Source organism: Theropithecus gelada, chromosome 15, assembly GCF_003255815.1.
Source record: "Theropithecus gelada isolate Dixy chromosome 15, Tgel_1.0, whole genome shotgun sequence".
Classification (NCBI taxonomy): Eukaryota; Metazoa; Chordata; class Mammalia; order Primates; family Cercopithecidae; genus Theropithecus; species Theropithecus gelada.
Window position 1 is genome coordinate 28,551,844 of NC_037683.1, and position 22,792 is coordinate 28,574,635.

Consider the following 22,792-nt stretch of genomic DNA (forward strand, 5'->3'; position numbering starts at 1 on the left):
ACAGATTCCAGAAATCCAAGTTTCCGTATTCTTTTAAATTTTAAGAGAAAAGATCAAATACCTCTTTTAGAAATATCTATTGCTTTTTAAAAAACTTATTAACTACCACACCAACTAAAATGAATAGCAATGTCAAGTTGGCTCAGTCAAATAAATAATAATGGAAAAGCATTAGGTCTATTGTCAAGATATGCCCTACTCAACATCATTTTGGCTTCAAACAACAACTAAACACCTTGCTACCGATAGAAAAACATATTTTTAAAACTTTCAAAAATAACTTTACTATATAAAAATTCAGCTGACAGGTATCAACCTTAAATCTAACGCTACAATATCAACAGAACAATCTTACAGCTGTCCTCTCAGCCCTAAGGTACGTCAACTGGTTATGGCCTTAATTCTTATGAATTTCCTTTATAGTATCACCTGGACATAACAGTCATTGTTTCTATCTTTCCATGACTAACAAAGGACTGAATTCTAGCAAACTGGAGTGAATGGTTTTAGAAGTGCTGACGGCGCAGAATTCTGGCGTGCGTGGATGAGGGACTCGCTGTCGCCTCATATGCCATACCTGGTATGCACTGTGCTGTGGCCTCAGTGGTTATGGCTGGAGCGACTGGGGGCTGCTGCTGACTGGAGCTCACTTCTGGCTCTGTGTTAACTGAGGGAGAAAGGGCTACCTCACAGGAGGAGACCTGGCTGGGCAGATGGGACAGAAACTCTTCAGAGGCAACTTGTTCATCCTGTCCAGGCAGCTGCAGGGCAGACAAGGGGATACTGATCTGTTTGTTAGGATGGGATGTGCTCACAGGCATTTGCATGGCCACCTGTTGGTTGGTGCCATGGGTACCAGGGGGGCCTCTGTTTGGTGAAGCCAGAGATACCCTAGCAGTCTTCTGGACAACTGGTCTGGAGATCACAGAGGGGGATGCAGACATACCGTGTGGGTCTAGCTCCGTGCTGATGGCGGATGTGACATGGGGAATCAGTTTAGCAGACCCTACACAGGAGGGACCAGCGTGAGTCTGAGGCTTGGGTTTTGCCATCTGTGTCAAGGACAGGGCTGGTCCATCCACTCCTCCTGTCAGTTCTGCATTTGCCACAATGTAATAATCTTCAGGGATTTCTTGTTTGATTTTCTTGATGATGACATCATTGCTGCATTCGTCAACCATCTGCGCCTGGGAGCTTGAATGGAGGGAAGATGGGACTACCCCAGGTCTTTTGCGAGCAACGCTTTGAGGCCTTTGGGTTTGGGGTTCAAAGTCACTATCCTCATCTGTAACAGAAGACTCACAAACCATGTCAAACAGGGTGTTCTCATCTTCATATTCTTCAACAGTTTCATCCAGTTCAGAGGGCTCACTACAATAGGAGAAGTCACAAGAGTCTCTGGTCCGGTTACAGTCTAGCTTTGCTTTCACTGGTCTCCCAGGGTACCTTTCAACAGGGCTAGTCTGTGTCTCAGAGGGTACCCCGATTATACTGGGACTATCAGAGTTAAAACTTCTGTTATCCTGGAAACAGACCCTCTCTTGGGACCCAGCTCTGCAAGTAGCTGTTAGCGGCCAGTGATAAGCATGGCCAGCACTACAGCCCCACATTGCTGTCAAGTTCCCATGGGAACCTTCAGAAAGCAAGTGTTTCAGGTTTGGAATGAGGCTGCAAATAGTCCCATGGCTGTGGGCCCAGCTGACCAATTTGGACAGATTCTCAGATGAGGTATGAAGACAATCCTCCATGTTACAGGATCAGCAGTGTCACTCCTAAAGGGAAATAATCAAAAGAAGAAGCCATTATTACCCAAGGTATTCCTATAGCTCGATTACTTCAGTCTGTTCCAAATATGATCATTTGGCATAAAAAAGAAATGCACTTCAAAACTGAATTTAGTTAATGTCGCTGTAGATGAGCAGGGACTGGAAGAGAATACCAGGAAAAGTAAAAACAGCTGATGACTTATGGTTGTGGGATTTGGAGAAAAATTTTGTTAGTTTTCTTTATTGTTGTAATAATTCCTGCCTAAGCGGGGGGGGGGGGGGAAGGAGAGAAAGAAAAAGAAACAAGTAATAAAGAGATGAGCTTTTCCATGGTACATTTTAATTCCAGAGTCACCGACAGAGAGGTTCAGATGGTCCCTCAATAATAAAATTGTGTCTATTACTTGCATTAACCAAGAGGATGCAGCTCCAATGACACCCTTTGACGTCAGAAACTTCGCTACTAGAGGCAGAGCCAACAAAGGAGGTTTGGATCCATCTTAGGATGGAGGTCAGAGAAAGGACGCCAGTTCTCTGCTGGGCACCAGACGACAATGCAACTAGGAGTCCAAGGAGAGGATCAGGAGCTCGATTTGAGAAATGGGAAAGAAAAGTATTCAGCAGAGAAGGGAGAACAGACCGGGAGAAGACCTGCTGGAGGGGCAGGCTGTAGACCGAAGAAGCAAGGATGGGGAAGCGGGAGGCCCTGCTCTAACCACTCTTAGGATCAGGCTTCCTGTCTCCTGGCTGTCTGCAATTCCTGAAATATTGCCTTTCATCCCACCATTAGAGGTTACAAAGTATGTCTGGTGTTTTCCACCATCTGAGGGTCCCATAAAGCCAAGCATAACCAACCATCAAATAGAAGCAAATCATTCCTTATTAGGCAGGAGACAAAAAGAAGCCCTTGTTAGGAATCCCTGAAGAGTGAGGACAACATGATGGGTAGGAAAGTGAAAGGTGACATGTGGAGTCCGCAAGGGGCTAGAAAGGTTAGTAAGGCTCTGCCAAGAGGTAGGTCCTGGGAGCACTGGGCAGGGAGGCACAGGAATCTTTATGTGTGATTTTATTGGCCCTGGCTATCTGCAGCTGTGGGTGACAAGAGGTGACTCGCTGGTGCTCTGCACTCAGGCACCACGGTCTAACCACAATGTCAGGTGGTTACACCAAAGTGGACAGACACCTGAGCCATTCCGACCTGACTGCATGGCACCCTGTCAGGGAGGTTAGGTAGGTTCAAATCCTTTAACATACTATTAAGGTCTCTGTTGATGTGGCCATGGCCACCTCTCAAGCCTCATTTCCTATGACCATGTCCTCTTCCCATGCTTCTTGTGGTACCCTCTTCTCTAAACTCCCTACTGGTGAGAAACTCATTCTTCTGCTTGATACGCTGCCCTTCTCTTTCCTCACCTGGCCAGCCCCTTCAAAACTGAACCTGGGGCTACCTCCTACTGGCATCTTTCCAGACCCCCTTTCTGCATCAGAGATTTATTTAGCTTCCCTTCACCCATGCCTGTATCATCTCAAGGGATTTGCCTTTGCTGTACTATTATCATTGATTTGCTTGTCTGTCTCTCAGACCTAATAATTTCCTGAAGGCAGAAACTATGACTTAATTATTCACTCAGTGAGGACCTACTTGGGGATATGGAAATTCATAAGGTTCTTGGGACATTATAACCTATTGTCTAGTATGCAGTGGTTGTCGAATAAACGAATGAAGAATGAATGAATGTTTACATACTGCCAGCACCATCAACACTTACAAAGTGAACGTATAAGACTCTCAAGTAAGACACATAAATTTTCCTCGGATCACTTTTATTGTAATCATTCAAGGGATTAGACGATTTTCTCCCAGATAGTGTAACCAAAACCCAGCCACCTTGTATATGCAGAAGAGTGACAGATGAGCACCCAGAGTTCATGAAGCAGCCAAGTAAATGGAAAGAACCGTGACTGGCATGGGAGTCAGGAACGTGAAATCCCAAGCCTGGAACTGCTCCCTGTGGTCTCAGACAAGGCACTAATAATCTCTAAGCCTAAAATGCCATGACTACATGATCTTACGTTTCCTTCATACTCTAGAAATTTAGACTTATTTATGTTTCTTTCATATAACTTTGGTTAAAGTAGAAATGTAAAAAAGAAAAGGACATAGACTGGTTTGTTCTGAACTTTTTATTTATTTATTTTTTTTTGCAGGGACAGGGGTGTCCCTAGGTAGCCCAAGCTGGTCTTGAACTGGGCTCAAGCAATTCTCCTGTCTCAGCCTCCCAAAGCTCAGGGATTACAGGCATGAGTTACTGCACCCCAGTCTGTTTTGAACTTAACATAGCTATTAATATTTAATTGGTGTGGCAGAGACTGCTAATTTGCCTACCCAGTGTCTGTTCTCGCTTAGTCCTCACAGAGAGTCCAAATTTGTTGAGGCAGCAGTGTGCTCACTTAAGTATTTTTCCCAGCTTCCCCTGGAGCAACGATGGCTCCATGGCAGAGTCATGGTCAAGGACACGTAAATGGAAGGGATTTGGATCATAATCCTGAAAGACAAAATTCTGAATGCCATAGTTCCAAATGTTGAAATCCCGAAAGATCAAAATCCCTAAAGTCTAACATCCCCAAAATCACAATCATATGATAGCTACATCATGTTAGGTGGAACGATTACCTTGTTATTGTCTTTATTTGGAAATTAAGTATGGTTTAAGGAAATGCATATGAGTGATAAACTGACATGGGGTGAACTTGTGGACTTAAATTTAGGTGTCAATTTGAGTGGATTAAGGAAGACTTAGAGACCTAGTAAAGCATTATTTGGGTGTGTGTCTGTAAGGGTGTTTCCAGGAGAGATTAGTGAGTCTGAGTGGATTATGTGAAGATCTCGCCTGAATGTTGGCGGGCACCATCTAATCAGCTGGGGCCCCAGAGAGAACAAATACAGAAGGTGAATTGTTCTCTCTCTCAGAGCTAGCACAGGCTTCTCTTTCGCTGCCTTGGACATCAGAACTAGAGGCCTCCAGCCTTTGGACTCTGGGACTTATGCCAGCAGTTCCCAGGTCCCGGCCTTTCAGCCTCAGGCTGAGAGTCACATCATCAGCTTCCCTGGTTCTGAGGCCTTTGGATTTGGACTGAACCACTATACCAGCATCCCAGGGTCTCCAGCTAGCAGACAGCCTGTTGTAAGACTTTTCAGCTACATAATCACATGAGCCAGTTCCCCTAATAAATCCCCTCTCACGTATATATGCATATTCTATTAGTTCTGTCTCTCTGGAGAATCTTGACTAATACAGATTTGGTACTGGCAAAGCCAAGTATCATTCCTTCTTACTGAATTCCTTACAACACAACAGAAGAGACTACAAAATGTTCCCTTGCAAAAGGGCTGTGATAAGTTAAATATACAAGGTTACTAAATGGTGAAAGATAAAAGTTTAAATGCTAATTATTATTGGTGCTGCACAAGCAGAAAATTGCTTAACTGCAGCAGCCAAGCAATAAGCACTTTCAGATGGATAGTATATACTTACAAAATTTGTAGACCACAACCACTCTCCAAATACAAGTGCAGCAAGTGTTTCAAAGATCACAGAAGTGAAAACACAGGCCAAAAGTACAAGAAATCTCCTGGCCAAATTATTCAATAGTGTAAGACTTCTGCCCCTTCACGTATAGCACCATGCTTCCATTCAAAAAACACCCTTCAGCAGAGAATAAAAAGAATTCAACAAGCTCAGTGACCTTCTGAACCAAAGATACTTGTTGATACTGAGGTTCCTCAGCATTAAACAAACAAAAAACTTTAAACGGTGAACTATTCTTGACTAGTGATTTGACTGTCAAAGAATACAGGTTTCTTATATTTACCACTAAATCTAACATACAAGAACTAGTACATGCTTCACTTTAGCTAAGAAATTGCACTTTCAAAATTGTTCCCACTGTTTATCAGCTATACACAATTCATGTCCCTGTTAGATCTGAAAATTCTAGAACTTATCCACTCAATTATGTATTAATGACAAGAAAAAGTAAAGCACTTAATAAATGCTTATTTGGGCCAGGTGCAGTGGCTCACGCCTGCAATCCCAGCACTTTGAGGGGCCGAAGTAGGGGGATCACTTGAGGTCAGGAATTTGAGACCAGCCCGGCCAACAGCCAACGTGGTGAAACCTCGTTTCTACTAAAAATACAAAACAAAATTAGCCAGGCATGGAGGCACACGACTGTGATCCCAGCTACTTGGGAGGCGGAGGTTGCAGTGAGCCAAGATCATGCCACTGTACACCAGCCTGGGCGACTAGAGCGAAACTTGTCTCAAAAAAAAAAAAAAGAATTCTAAAAGTGAATTTCAAAGTGTTACCAATAAGTCTGTGTTTCCCATTCAGCCTAATGCATTTGGCAGGAAATTCAGATGAGTGGATTGGCTACAATGATATGGCAACAATACAAACTTCAGTTAAAAGCTTCGTTTGCCTGCACTGGCATTCCTTTCAGCAGATGACATTCCAGAAGCTTTTAATGAATTAAAGCCATATTGCCTGAAGAAGCCAGCAAAGTACTGACTAGTTCAAAAATAATTATGTGCACAATAGGATAAGAAGACACTTAATGCAATGGTGTTGCTGTTCCATCACCAGTATTGCTTCCGCCAAATTTGTGGTCTGTGTATGGAGTACATGTAGAATGGATTTCCATCTACCCACAAAACAGAAGCATGGCACAGAAAACGGGGAAATTTAATAGGCAATGCTCATGTTGTTGTATATGGAATCATACAAGAATTTCAAAAAGAACAGTACCACATGTAGAAGGAACATGAACGTATTCTCCAATGACAGCCATGTCCTAAAAGAAAAAAAGCAGCTATTTGTCAAGATGCAAGACTTCAAAATATAATGATCATGAAAGTCAGCCAGTTCTTACAGACTACCTCCATGCAACTGCCATAATATATCCCTGTAACACACATTTTCATATGTCAATTTTTTTTTTTTTTTAGTTTTCCTACTCTTAAATCCGCAGCCCTATTTTTTTTTTCTTTTTTTTGAGACAGGGTCTTGCTCTGCTGCCCAGGCTGGAGTGCAGTGGTGAGATCACAGCTCACTGTAACCTCTGCCCCCCAGGCTCCAGTAACCCTCCCACCTCAGCCTCCCTAGTAGGTGGGACCACAGGTGCGCACCACCATGCCTGGCTAATTTTTGTATTAAATTTTTTGTTTGTAGAGATGGGGTTTTGCCATGTTGCCCAGGCTGGTCTTGAACTCCTGAGTTCAAGCGATCTACCTCAGCCTCCCAAAGTGCTGGGATTTCAGGCTTGAGCCACCATGCTGGGTCAAGCACTATTTCTCTTACAATGTGCTATGCTATGTATTTCATCTTATCATTTCCAAAACTGGAGGTAGAAACATTGGGAAGACTCACAGAGTTCTAATTTATCTTATGTACTTTTTGCAAATTTGACTCCAAAAAGGTACATTACCACAATGTTGACTTTGTGTATAAGCATCGTGCGTGTACATAAAAGCACTGAAATGTCCTTAATAAATGAAGAGATGTCCTTTCATACATCTGCATTTGTGAAAAATAAAATTTCTCAAGATCTTAGCTCTTTAGGTAACTGCATAGCAGTGGTGACCCATCACAGTTTTGATGGATCTCATCAAAAGACTTAGGTTGTCCGTCACAGTATTTCAGACGACCTCAGTTGTAAAAGCTATTCCTTCATGAACACGGTTAATCTGCTCATAACTGTTAGACCCATGCAACTGTCATTAGTATACCTGCGTGTTTCTGTTTATAAAAATTTGTATGCTAATATTGTCTATTTTATTTTATAAAGTGACCTATGAAGTGTTCTGCTGTGTTTTTATGTTTCTCAAATAAGTCCCTTTTTAAAAATGTAAAATAAGTATCTTTAACATTTTTTCCAGAACTGCATTTTCGGGATTTTGATCTTTCAGGATTAATTTTCAGGATTTTAGACTTTAGGGATTTTTATTCAGGATTATGGTGCTCATAGTTGTTTCTTTCCGGATTATGATCAGCTCCTATATGAAAGTCACTGGGTGGGGTTTTGGGAAAGCCCTTGAAACACAGATTTGTCTGGTTTTTACCTTTTCCCCTTAGTTCTTTCCCTTTCTTTCCAAGTGGAAAAAGATAGGACGACCGGAGCTACGGAGGCCTCCTGGGAACATAAAGAAGAACTTAAGAATGGCAGAGAACATCAAGAAGGAGCTTCATTCTCTGGTGACACCATTGAGCCACAACATCAGCTCTGAACTGCCTGCTTCAGGGATCCTTATTATTCATAAGGGAAAAGATGTACTCCTGATCTTGTTTAAGCCACTGTTGTTCGAGTTTTCCCTTGTTTTTGTTTGTTTTGTTTAACCCTGTCTTATGGAGCTGGGGAATTGTTTGTTACATATAGCTGAACTCAATTACTAATTAATACATGCAAAATAATACATTCCTCCCTGATTTTTGATACCTTAGAGTATAATCCTTCATTTACTCTGCACCATACTCTGGTACAATTGTTACTCAGATTAGACTCCAAAAATAAATTCTTGGAAGGTCCTTAATTCTATGTCATAATATTTTTACCACTTTTCATTTTTATTGTAATAAAAAATAATTAATACGAGCATATTATTAATCATCTAAATAATCATATAGCCATGTACTGCCATGTAATTTCAACACCCCTTTGCCTCACATTAGGGCCCACCTTAAGTGACATCACTCAACTTCCAATTTGTTAGAAAACCTGTTCATGCTGTATTCATCTTAGCACATATAAATAACACATTTCTCTTTTGCACTAATAATTTTAAAACAAAAGGCATCCTGATTTGACATCATAAAAATAACATAATGTGACGGTGGAGTAATATACTACTTTTAAGTGTCGTAGGGCAATGAGAAAAGAAAAGGAGTTGAAATAAATACTACATGTTCATAGAAAATCATATACATTACAGCACAATATTTTTTTGAGGCAGGGTCTCACTCTGCTGCCCAGGCTGAAATGCAGTTCACTGTGTTCTTGAACACCCAGGCTCAAGCAATTATCCTGCCTTAGCCTCCTGAGTAGCTGGGACTACAGGCATGCAATTTATGGCACAATATTTGAATGAAGATGTTGGAACAGTCTAAAAATGTAAAAATGTGGCAGAATCAAGGCACCAAATTGTAAAGGCACGCAGAACTCTTAAAGAATCTATTAACCAGGTAGAAGCTACTATACAATAGTACCTTTGCTGAAGGCCCCCATAGCTATAATAGTAAAATGCTAAAGTGAAAAAAAAAGACAAAGTGGATAAAATTATAAATTTTATTAAAGATTACACATTTAATTTTATTAATATTCACTAACCTTTAAGAATCAAAAGGTAGGCCGGGAGTGTGGCTCACGCCTGTAATCCCAGCACTTTGGGAGGCTGAGACAGGCAGATCATGAGGTCAGGAGATTGAGACTATCCTGGCTAACACGGTGAAACCTGCCCCTACTAAATATACAAAAAATTAGCTGGATGTGGTGGCGGGCACCTGTAGTCCTAGCTACTTGGGAGGCTGAGGCACGAGAACCACGTGAACCCGGGAGGCAGAGCTTGCAGTGAGCCAAGATCGCGCCACTGCACTCCAGCCTGGGCGACAGAGCGAGACTCTGTCAAAAAAAAAAAAAAAAAAGGATCAAAAGATAGTAAACATTAAGTTGCTTTTATTACATTCTTAAATCCGTTGCCAATCTCATGGAGAGGCTCTTACACTTTGAGTACCATAAAATGAAAATATTTTTCCAGAATTACTATTAATATATTTCAACCTGGCAACCATGTTGACTAGTAGTTTTGAGAGCATAATTAGCTGACATATTAAGGCAATTAAATACATTGAGTCAAAAGAAGAGTTATCACTATACTTCAATATATTGTAAGTTTCATACAAATTGAAACCAATAAGACAACCAAAGTATTTTCAAAATTCTGAGAATAAAGTTTTTAAAATCTACTGATTCCCATCAGCAGTCAATGATAACCTCTATGCTGAAAAACAATGCTGCTTCTACATTTTCAAGAATTAAAAAATGACTTCAGGTGGCATTTTCCCATATCTGACATGGGCAATGATTGGATAAGACACTTACAGAGTTATCAAGTGACACCTGATTAAAAACTGAAATTCAGGCCAGGTGCAGTGGCTCATGCCTGTAATCAATCCCAGCACTTTGGGAGGCCAAGGCAGAGGATCATTTGAGCCCAGGGGTTTGAGACCAGCCTAGGCAAGATGGTAAGACCCTGTTTCTACAAAAACAAAAACCAAAAAACCCTGAAATTCACGGAGTTCTAGCTGGTGGAGTTTAGATTAAGTATAATATACCATGTTAGCAAAGCTATGAACTTAGGAAAGTAGACATTCTATGTATTAGTATGTATATTATGAAAGCCAAACTCAGAAGCACATTAAATAATCAAATCAGACTTTCTACCATTAAACCCAAAATTAATCATTAGGTTTCAGAAGAACAATAACACAACAATACTTACAACTAAAGCTAATATTTTTTAGACAATTCTTATTTGCCAAGCACTGTTAGGGCCTGTCACACCAAGAATCCTAATTATTATCAATAATTCTAATTTGACTAAGTTAGTTAAATTATCCTCGTTTTACAAATAAATAAATCACTTGCACAAAGTAAATGGCAGAGCCAATATTTGAACTTAAGTCTTACTCTAGAATCCATGCTCTTATTTATAGTACATGGCCATTGGTATTGTAATAGTAGGAAGACACTGTCTCAAGTCTGGTTCCCTATAAATTAAGGTTGTTAATTTGATCTTATCTGGTTTGATAGACTTAAGTTGAATTTGTAAGTATATTTTGATTTATAGCTATATCAGAACTATAAATTTTAAGTTTACATGTATTTAAGTAGCATTATAATAAAAATTATTTAAGCCAGCACTAGTCACAAAGAAGGTCCATGAAAATACTTTTTCTTTCAAAAGTTTGAGAAAAATTTCTTTACAGAAAAAAAAGGTATGAAAGGATTATGTCACTTTTTCAAAAAATGACAAAACTAATTAGCAATGAAATAAGTGAGTCCCTAGTTAGCTTCTGCCTGACTTCAGTTACAATAATCTACCCAAAAATCCTTGTAATCTCTCTCTTTACAAGGTTTTGAACCTTTTAGAGTTTGTTGTTGCTGTGTTTTAATACCACCAGATGTCAACTGCTGATGCATGACAAAAATGACATAAAAAGAAACAGAAAACCTAAGTAACTACATACCTACGAAAGAAATTGACTGAAAACTAAAAACCTTCTCCAAAAAGAGGGCTCAGGTGGTTTCACTGGTAAATTCTATCAAACATTCAAGGAAGAAATAACACAAAAATTATGCAAATATTTTCAAAAATATGGGGGGAAGAGAAAGCACTTCCCTCAACTTGTTTGAGAATGCCAGCATAACTTTAATACCAAAACCTGACAAAGCCAATATAATAAAGATAATTATAGACCAATATTCCTCATGAGCATTGATGGTAAAAATCCTTTACAAAACGTGAGCAAATGTAATTCAACATAGTAGCAGTCTACAGGAAAAGAAACCACACAATCATTTCCATAGATGCAGAAAAAAGCATTTGACAAAATTCAGTACCTATTTACGATAAAACAAACTCTTAGCAAACTAATAATGGTAGGGAATTTCCTCAAACTGATAAAGAGCATCTATAAAAAATCTACAGCTAATATTTAATGTAAAAGACAATTACTTCCTTTTAAGATTAGGAATAAGGTAAGAATGCCCACTTGTATCACTCTTATCCAATATTGTTCTAGAGGTACTAGCACTGAAATAACATAGTTGGGGAGGGAGGAGAAAAGGCAGAAAAATTGGAACAAAAGAAGTAAAATTGATCCTATAATATATGTAAATAACATGGCTGTTCATGCAGAAATCACCGAGAATTCACAAAGCAATTGCCAGAACTCATAATTGAATTTAGCAAAGTAACAGGACACAAGATTAATACTAAAAGCTCAATTATTTCCTACATACTAGCAGTAAAATATTTAAAAATTATATTTAGAGAAATTCTACTTATAGTAGTGCCAAAATATATGCCAAGGAATAATTCTTAGAAAAGATGCCCAAGACTTCTATACTAAAAACAACAAAACAATGCTGACAGAAATTAAACATGACCTAAATTAACAGAAAGATACACCATATTAAGGGACTGGAAGAATCAACATCATTAGGTTTGCAGTTGTTCCCAAATTTATCTATAGGTTTGATACAATTCCAATCATGAAGGTCTTGGAAGTCATGTTAAAGACTTTAGACTTTATTATAGAGATAAGAAAATATTACAGGCTCACACCTGTAATCCCAATACTTTGGGAGGCCAAGATGGAAGGATCACTTGACTCCAGGAGTTCAAGACCAGCCTGGGCAACATCATGAAACTTTGTCTCAATTTAAATTCTCTCTCTCTCTTTGAGAGAGAGAGAAAAAAAGTTAAGATGAAAGGGAATTAAATGTTTGAGCTTAAAGTGTGATTTAAAGCACATTCATAAAGGCTAGGTGGCTCATGCCTATAATCTCAGCACTTTGGAAGACCAAGGTGGGAGGACTGCTTGAGCCCAGGAGTTTGAGAACAGCCTAGATGACATAGCAAGACTCCATCTCCACAAAAAGAAAAAAAAAAAAAAAAAAATCCTGATGTAACTTCTACCTCCCCTAAAACAAAAACAAAAAGAAGGAAAAGACATACAATCAATTTTGACAGATGTCAACAGTATGTTTCAGATTACCTATAAACCTTGTTTACAGAAGAATGAATACAGAAGGAAGTCAGACCATTCAAGTGCAAAGCAGAGAATCAGCAACATTCTCCACTGACCAACACAGATAAATTCTGGGTCTCTTCAAAGGGCCTCAGTGGCAGAAGTTCCAAATATTCTGAATAGGTGAGGATCACATTAGGCTTTCTAGAATCTCAACTGCCCTGCCCTCAACCCAAACTGATAGGCATAAAACTTAAGAAGTTCTCCCCCAGACTATTCTGGGTGTGTGTGAGATACCCCCTCATGTGAGCTGGGACAGTGCAGGGGTGAAGAGCCTGGACTCCACTGCCAGATGGCCTGGGTTTAAATCCTAGCTCTGGCCACTTGCTAGCTACGTGACCTTGGGCAAGTTATTTTACCTCTGTGTCCCTTAGTTTCCTTATCTGTAAAATGACAACAATACTGACTTCACAGTGTTATTATGAGAATTAAATGAATTTATATCTATAAAATGTGAAAAAAATAATCACTTTGTAATTGTTCACCTGAAATTAGCGGCTTTCCCCCAACTCTGGTGGTCTACCATGCAACTACAGAGAATAATACACAATACAGCACAATATACTCATGAAGTGAGGCCCAGACAGTGAACATATACAATACAGCACAGTGTACTTAGGCACAAATGAAGTTCTCATTTAACATTCTGACTCCTTAGACTCAAGTCACTCCTAAATTTAAAGCAACATTATAAAACAAGGCTCATTTACCCAGACATCTCTGTCCCTGGGAGCCATGCAAATAGGCTCTTAGACCAACTATATGATCTATTCTGCAGCTCTCTGAACCATTGATCCGTCAATCCCAGAGTTTCTTTTTTTTTTTTTTTTGAGACACAGTCTCACTCTGTCACCCAGGCTGCAGTGCAATGGCACGATCTCAGCTCACTGCAACCTCCACCTCCCGGGTTCAAGCTATTCTCCTGACTCAGCCACTTGAGTAACTGGGGATACAGGTGCCCACCATGCCCGGCTAATTTTTGTATTTTTAGTAGAGACAGGGTTCTACTATGTTGGCCAGGCTGGTCTCAAACTCCTGCACTCAGGTGATCTGCCCGCCTCAGCCTCTCAGAGTGCTGTGATTATAGGCATGAGCCACTGCACCCAGTCCGAGTTTCTTTTAAGATAAATCATATGGGCTTTTCAGCAGAATTTCTATACAATAAATATTGTATGACAGTGGGCCACTAGGCACTGGGAACACTGCCATTAATAAGACAGTCATGAACTGTGCTCACATGGAACTCATGGTGGCAAGGCAGGAAGAAACAAAAGAACTAACGATACAAGAAATAATTTTGCTGCAATTCTATTAAGAATTTTGCAAAGACAGGCCAGGCGTGGTGGCTCACACCTGTAATCCCAGCACTTTGGGAGGCCAAGGCGGGCGGATCACGAGGTCAGGAGATTGAAACCATCCTGGCTAACACAGAGAAATCCCATCTCTACTAAAAATACAAAAAATTAGCCGGGCGTGGTGGCGGATGCCTGTAGTCCCAGCTACTCGGGAGGCTGAGGCAGGAGAATGGTGTGAACCCAGGAGGCGGAGCTTGCAGTGAACCGAGATTGTGCCACTGCACTCCAGCCTGGGCAACAACAGCAAGACTCCGTCTCAAAAAAAAAAAAAAAGAATTTTGCAAAGACAGTATCCTGAGTGCTAAATGAGCATAAAACCATAAAAACCTGTTCCATTTTCAGTGTAAGCTTCTCTGAGAAAGTGGTATTTAAGCTAAGAGCTGAAGAACTAGCAAGAATTCACAGATGAAGAAGGGAGGGGACAGACAGACCTTTAAAACCATAGTTTATCCATGTGTTTTCTTCTCACAGTCTCACTAGATGAGGCTCTCCTCCACCCCTGTGGATCTGGTTATCAGACAATTAATATAGAAATTAGTATCTCAGTAAATGGCATTACCATCCCTTCAAACGCTGAAGCCCAAATCCTGCAAATCACCCTTGACTCCAACACATCCTTCGCATGTCTACGTAGAAGAACCTGTAGGGCTGGTTCAATTCCAGTCAGAATGAAAAGCACAACCAGAAGTCCTAAGAAAGATTCTGGAAGTCTTCCATGATACCTATCAAAAGTTATCCACCCTTAGCAACTACCTTGCAACATTCTAGCATCCCACATAGACTCAGGATAATAGATGCCATGATCGAAAGTAATTCTTACCCTAACCACTTCTACCATACTTCACCTACCCATCTCCTAACAAATGCTGCTCACCAGCTCTTTGACAAACTGATCCAGTTAAAGTTCTAACTTGAAATACATTTATGCAATGCAAGCTAGTTATATCGTTGCCAAGACAATCAATTTTTTAAAATAATCTGTAATATAATTCCTACAGTCGTGCAAAACAAACACCTTGATCTTAGTCAATAATTTGATACTGATACTATATCAAAAATGCAAGGCCAGGTGTGGTGGCTTATGCCTGTCATCTCAGCACTTTGGGAGGTCAATGCAGGAGGATCACTCGAGGCCAGGAGTTTGAGACCAGCCTGAGACCCTTTCTCCATAGAACATTTTAAAAATTAGCCAGAGGCAGTGGCGCGAACCTGTAGTCCTAGCTACTCGAGAGGCTGAGGCAGGACGATTGCTTAAGCCTAGGTGTTTGAGGTTACAGTGCACTATGATCACACCACCGCAATCCACCCTGGATGTCAGAGCAAGACCCTATCTCTTCAAAAAACAAGAAAAGAAAAAGAAAAAGAAAAAAAGCAGCTTCAAAAATATCAGTGCAGGCCAGGCCAAGGCAGAAAGATCGCTTGAGGCCTAGAGTTCAAGACCAGCCTAGGCAACATAGTAAGACACTGTCTCAAAAAAAAAAAAAAATCAGTGCAGCTATCTAATATACTTACAAATACCTCAGATTTCTTAAGAACTTCCCCAATTATTCATGTTTTTTAATTTCTATAATTTATACTAAGTAGGTTTTTTATTATACACTATCAGAAAAGGATTAAAATGAATTGCAATGGCATTCCACTCACTAAAATTGTTCCACATGTGATGACTGGCAATATTATTCGATCACATTTTAAAGTGGTTTTCCCATCTATGGGCGTGATTTGACATGATTCATACTTTACAGCCCACTCAAAGAAGTATAGTAAATAGAAAACCTGAAAATTCTGTCTCAGAGTGAGTGATGTTTAACATTTTTAATTGCCTTTAACATACCCTCATTCTCCTGATGGAATTTTCCAAGGCTTAACAGAGTAACAGTGTCTCATAACAAAGAATCTGTCCCAGATGCTTGAAAATACAGTCTCACCTTGGGAAATAAACTATAGGCAGGCTGATCCCAGATTTCAGAGAACAAAGTGAAATACATGTGCCTCCCCAGACTCCACTGGAACTGCCCTGGCCAAGGTCACCAATAACCTCTATATCAAGACATTCCATTGACACTCCTCAGTCCTCTTCTCTTGGCTCCTCAGCAGCAATAAGAGCTGTCCTCTGCCTCACTTGAAACCCTCTCTTCCCTTAGCTTCCATGATACTGCCCTTCCTTATTCTGCTATTCTTGGTTTCCTTTGCTAGAGCACAACACTCTATTTTGACCTTTAAAACCAGAGTTTATCCATGTGTTTTCTTCTCACAGCCTCACTAGATGAGGCTCTCCTCCACCCTTGTGGATCTGGTTATCAGACAATTAATATAGAAATTAATATCTCAGTAAATGGCATTACCATCCCTTCAAATGCTGAAGCCCAAATCCTGCAAATCACCCTTGACTCCAACACATCCTTCGCATGTCTACGTAGAAGAACCTGTAGGGCTGGTTCAATTCCAAGAACTCATCCCTGGCTGCTGGTTTTCAAAACTACTATGTTTTACAAAGCTTCTGGTTTGCATTGCTGCTACACTTCTGAAGGGTGTAGAAAAAGATGAAACCTGCAAGGCATGTACTTTCTTTATGTAGAGTGGGTGAACCTTAAATTAGCACTTTAAATGTGGTAATAAGTTAATATTATATAACACTTTGTACCCGAAGTGTTGTACCCAAAGTGTTATATAACATATAAATTAATTCTTGTATCTTTACTAGCTCTCAGGAAGGGAGGACAGGTCTTTCTTATTACTGTGAAATATTTGCTCATAGGAATGAGATCTGAAGCTACAGTGTATATCATTTTAATAGCCCTTCCATTCTGACTCTTATTTTTAGGTATGTGGATGGTGAGTGCTGAAAGTGGTATAATTGTTCCAGATGAGAGATGGTGAGTCAGTGACAGTGTTGGGAATGTGAGTAACCTATTTTTATTCATAAAACGAAATATTTTAGAAACTCTGAAATAGGCTTAACAGACATCAAGATGACTTGAATTTCAGGTCACTGGTAATAGGATTAAGTCTCCCGATTTAGGGCCATACCACTCATTCTACAAAATATTCAAAGAAGGAGAGAGGTCATTTTCCTGAGAAATGCAAAAGAATTTTAAAAACTGACATGGTTTTGGTTGAGTATTATGGTCCCTTTGCAAAAGCACAAAAATGTCCTTACCTCTTCCCATATAGTTCTAGAATGTATATTCTGACTCATTAATCTACTTATCTATTTTACAATTAATACTACACCATTTAAAATTACTGTAGCTGAATACGTTTTTATATTCAAGAAGGCAAACCCCTTCTCATTATTCTTATTTTTCAAAATTGTTTTCTAATTCCTCTTTTTTTTTGGAGACAGAGTCTCGCTCTGTCTCCAGGCTGGAGTGTAGTGGCGCGATGATCTCGGCTCACTGCAATTTCCACCTCCTGGGTTCAAGCGATTCCCCCGCCTCAGCCTCCTGAGTAGCTGGGACCACAGGCGTGCACCACCATGCCCGACTAATTTTTTGTATTTTAGTAGAGATAGGATTTCACCATGTTGGCCAGGATAGTCTCGATCTCTTGACCTTGTGATCCACCCGCCTCAGCCTCCCAAAGTGCTGGGATTACAGGCGTGAGCCACTGCGCCCGGCCTCTGACTCCTGACTTTTATGCAAAGTGTCCAGTATGCCGTATCATAATAAATGTATTAGATATTTATTCCTATAACATTTTCTTATGCTATGTTAAAAATGTTTTCTGCATGTCTTAGTTGGAAAAGTTGTTGAATTTTATCAAGTTTTTGGTCAACTATAAATACAATATTTTTGTTTTTCATGTCGTAAGTTACATTTACGATTTCTCAGTGTTGACCTACCTCAGATTCCTACAGCTACTTCTCAGTTTCTGTCATTGGCGCATTGCCCTTTCTCTGACCCTTAAAACTAGGTTCATCAGCGGTCCTGGCATTACTTTTCTCATGGTACTGTCTCACGAGATAATGCTTTCATCCACCTCTGTGAATCTGGTTAGTTGACATATATACCCTAATGTTTCCCTAATTAATATCTCAGTAGCTGGCAGAGACATCTTCCTGGCTGCTGAGGCCTGAATCCTAGAATTAGATTTCTAAATATTTTTTAGGATTTGAGAGATCATTACACAAATACACTGCTTAGGGGCTGGACAGATGTGTGCCAGGGCCAGGCATCTTTGTGCTCTGTGATCCTTCTCTAAGCCCTGAATGCAGGCTATAGGAGGGTAGAAATTTTGTCTAGCACTGTGTCTTCAGCACCTCAAACAAAGCCTAACACACAGAAGGCATTCAAGAAACACTGAATGGGGCTGGGTGTGGTGGTTCCTGTAATCCCAACACTTTGGCAGGCCAACAAGGGAGGATTGCTTAAGCCTGGGTGTTCAAGGCTAGCCTAGGCAATAGAGTGAGATCCTGTCTCTACAAAAGACTGAAAAAATTAGCCTTGTGTGGTGGTGCGTGCCATTACTCCCAGCTACTTGGGAGGGTGAGGTGGGAAGATCACTTGAGCCTGGGAGGTTGAGGCTGCAGTGAGCTGTGGTTGCGCCACTCTGTCTCAAAAAAACAAACAAAAAACACAAAACACTGAAGGAATACTGAAGGAACAAATTCAATTGGATTCTCATGAATACTCTGATTTGAAAAATGTCTACCCACCTAATCTGTCCACCTGTCCACTCAACCTTCTACTTAAAGCATTGTGTCTCCCTGCCCCACTACCCCCTGGCCCAATCTGACAAGAACAGAGGGCACTCCTGCCCATTCAGGATTACATTAAGCATAGCAATGATTCAGAGAGGGAAGGGAGTCAACAATCCAACTGCAACACTCACTAGATTAAAATCTTTCAATTGTTTTCATTGCAATCATACATTTACTGAAAACTGACTCAGAAAGCCTGTATAATCTTTTGCCTAGTTCACTACAGAAGAATAAGTGGGCTGAACTCAGTGGCTCACGCCTGTAATTCCAGCACTTTGGACAGTTGATGCAGGAAGATTGCTTGAGGACAGGAGTTGGAGGACAGCCTGGGCAACACAGTAAGACCCTATCTCTACAAAAAACATGTAAGTAATTTTTACAAAGAAGCCTAAGTGAAGAGAGGGCTGTACTATATACAATTTACAACAAAATTGGAAAGCAAAGCCTGTGAATTAAGTAGGAGTTATGTGAATATGAAAGTGCATGTGTATTTGGTAGCAAAATTTTCAAAACTGAACCCCAGTCCCCCTTCAAAGAACTCAGCCAGTAGCTACCTGTGTGCAGGCAGCAGACTTTGCCCTGGGTATGGAGGCGTGGTAGAGAGAAACTGACAGCTGGGTCAACCTTGCAGGTAACAGGGACAGAAATTGACAGGCAGCTGAGGTCTACTTAAGGGAGATACAAGATGTCATGCAGCATTTTAAACTTCACTTGGTGCTATGGTTTGAATGTATCCCCTCCAAAATTCATGTTGAAACTAATCCCCATTGTGGTTTTAAGAAGTGAAGCCTCCTTTTTTTTTTTTTTTTTTTGGAGACGGAGTTTCACTCTTATCCCCCAGGCTGGAGTGTGCAATGGTACGATCTTGGCTCACTGCAACCTCTGTCTCTCGGGTTTTCAAGTGATTCTCCTGCCTCAGCCTCCCAAGTAGCTGGGATTACAGAAATGCGTCACCATGCCCAGCTAATTTTTGTATTTTTAGTACAGACAGGGTTTCACCATGTTGGCCAGGCTGGTCTTGAACTCCTGACCTCAAGTGATCTGCCCGCCTCGGCCTCCCAAAGTGCTAGGATTACAGGCGCGAGCCACCATGCCAGGTCAAGAAGTGAAGGCTTTTGAAAAGAGATTATGTCATGAAGGTTCCACTCTTATGAAGAGATTAGTGCCTTACAAAAGAGCTGGAGGAAACTAGCTTAGGTCCTTCTGCTATTCGAGGGCACAGCAATTGTCCCCTTTCTGCCCCTTCTGCCATGTGAGCATACAGTGAGCATACAGTGAGAAGATGGGAAGATGCCATCCACGGAGTAGAAGACAATGAACCTGCTGGTACCTTGATCTTGGACTTTCCAGCCTCTAGAGGTGTGAGAAATAAATTTCTGTTCTTTATAAATTACCCAGTCTCCAACATTTTGTTACAGCAGCAGAAAGGAGTTGAGACACTTGTTTTCCAACAGGCATTTATCAAGGCAGGGGGCTGAACACCATGATCACCCACTCTGTGTGGTACAGTATCTCAGTCTTACTTGTTCCTCAACTCTCCCACTTGCCTGGCCTCTGCTCATAGGATCTCAGGAATGTCTATGGCAACTAAAACTATAAATGACACTCACTCTTAATGAGACACTCCTTCAAAACACTGCCTGCAGGTAAGCTCTAAGACAGATGCTCTGTGCCCAGGAGATGGAACAAGCAACCATGCCTACCACCTTCAAGCCAGGCCTTGCTGCTCCAGTTTGGGGACAGTCTATGTTCCTTTTGGAAGAACTCACCCACTAATTTTTCTGGGAGGGATAAAGTTAGGGGAGAAGACTTTTCTTTGACTTGTGTTAGGTGCTCAGCACTAATTAGCTTTCTGTGTCGTCAGAATCTAGTTCAATCTTTTTCCCTTCTTGCAGTACTTTTGTTTTTAGTTCTTCTGAAATCCTCCTCTCTTGTTTTCCAGAGTCCTCACAGATTTTAACTCTTTTCTTAGTTGTCATTTCATTTGGTTTTAAGACCTTTGGGATCAGTTGACTAGGAGCCAATGCACACACTGTAACAGTGGCTCCAAATCAGGCTGTGCAGTGAAATCATCTAGGGTTCTTCCAAATCAGGCTGTGCAATGAAATTGCCCAGGGTTCTTTCAAATCAGGCTGTGCAGCGAAATCACCTAGGGTTCTTGTTAGAAAATACAGGACCTGTTTCTTAGCTAAACCAGAGAGATTCTGATTCACAGACCAAGAGGTTGGGTTTGGGAATCTATGTTTTTATCTAGTGTTTGCAGCCAATATAAGAATGCATTTGAGAACCATGGTTCTACATAATTTTTAATGATAGATATATTATAATTAACCAAGCCTCTACTTTTGGACATTTTGTTTAGCTCTATTCTAATTATTATTATTATTATTATTATTGAGATGTAGTCTCACTCATCACTCTGTTGTCCAGGCTGGAATGCAGTGGTGTGATCTCAGCTCACTGCAACCTCTGCCTCCCGGGTTCAAGCGATTCTCCTGCCTCAGTCTCATGAGTAGCTGGGATTATAGGCACACACCACCATGCCCAGCTAATTTTTGTATTTTTAGCAGAGATGTTGGTCAGGCTGGTCTCGAACTCCTGACCTTGTGATCCACCCACCTGGGCTTCCCAAAGTGCCGGGATTACAGACGTGAGCTACCGCACCCAGCCTATTCTAATTATTAACTAATGTAAGTGCCTTAATCAACATTTTTTATATTCACCTTTTTTTACATACCTCTGTGTCATTTTGATAAATGCTCAGATATAGAATCAAAAGAAATTTCTGTAGTTCTTTTGGTCAAATTGCCTTTAAACTAGGATCTGCTGCAGACTGATCCTACTTACAGTACATGATACCATCTATTTCCTACCTCTCTGCCTAGGTATGATAGCATTACTTTTTTCAATCTTTGCTAGTTTTAGAGGTGAAATTGTATCTTATTGCTGAACTACTTTGTAACTGTGAAAATATTTATTCATTCAATAAATATTTCTTGAAAACTTATCAGGCCTTGTGAACAATATGCACAAAAAATAAACGTGTTTCTTACTTTCACTTATGTAGAAAGTATCTGATTAATCCAATAATGAAACAAATAAACCTAGTTACTGGTACTTATTATCAACACAGTGATAAGCGATGTCATTAGATCTTATAAAGCAGAGATTTGACCTATTTAGAAATGTCTGCAAAGGTTCCCCTGAGAAATTAAGTTAACAATAAAGATAACAGTACACAGTGATGTAGCACTTACTATGTTGTTCCAAGCTCTATTCCAAGCACATCAGAAATAGTTTTTTTTTTTTTTTTTTTTTTTTTGAGGGAGTCTTGCTCTGTCACCCAGGAGGCTGGAATGCAGTGGCGCGATCTCAGCTCACTGCAAGCTCCGCCTCCCAGGTACATGCCATTCTCCTGCCTCAGCCTCCCGAGTAGCTGGGACTACAGGTGCCCGCCACCACGCCCGGCTAATTTTTTGTATTTTTACTAGAGATGGGGTTTCACCGTGCTAGCCAGGATGGTCTCAATCTCCTGACCTCGTGATCCGCCCACCTCGGCCTCCCAAAGTGCTGGAATTACAGGCATGAGCCACCGCACATGGCCAGCACATCAGAAATATTAACACATTGACCTTTACAAGGCAGTACTATTATTACGTCCCTTTTACAGATAAGAAAACTGAGTTGGAAAGTTTAAGAAACGTGTCCAATGTCACAAAGCTAGTAAACAAGGGAACCAGGGCCAGGTGTGGTGGCTCACACCTGAAATCCCAGCACTCTGAAGCAGGAGGATGGCTTGAGTCCAGGAGTTTGATCGAGACCAGCCTGGGCAACACAGCAAAACCCCATCTCTACAAAACATATAAAAATTACCTGGATGGGGTGGCATGTGCCTATAGTCCCAGCTACTTGGGAGGCTGAAGGCAGGAGGAACACTTGAGTCTGGGAAGTCAAGGCCACAGTGAGCCATGATCATACCACTACTCTCTGGCCTGAGCGATAAGAGTGAGACCCTGTCTAAAAGTAAGAAAAGAAGGGGAGGAGAGGGGAGAGGGAAGAGGGGAGAGGGGAGAGGGAGATGGGAGGGGGAGAGGGAGATGG

At 40.8% G+C, this 22,792-nt stretch overlaps 1 protein-coding gene across 6 annotated transcripts in view; it reads right to left on the reverse strand.

Moving 5' to 3' along the window:
- Nucleotides 1-22,792, reverse strand: part of KIAA1958 (KIAA1958 ortholog) — a 173,651-nt gene that overhangs the window by 86,887 nt on the left and 63,972 nt on the right. For 3 of the 6 annotated variants that reach the window (XM_025359500.1, XM_025359498.1, XM_025359496.1), the window contains exon 2: nucleotides 578-1,772. In XM_025359500.1, coding sequence (XP_025215285.1) covers nucleotides 578-1,748 — 1,171 coding nt within the window. In that variant the 5' untranslated portion in view covers nucleotides 1,749-1,772. Of the gene's footprint in view, nucleotides 1-577; nucleotides 1,780-22,792 lie in introns of those variants that run through there. The other 3 variants (XM_025359499.1, XM_025359497.1, XM_025359501.1) reach the window with 1 other exon arrangement.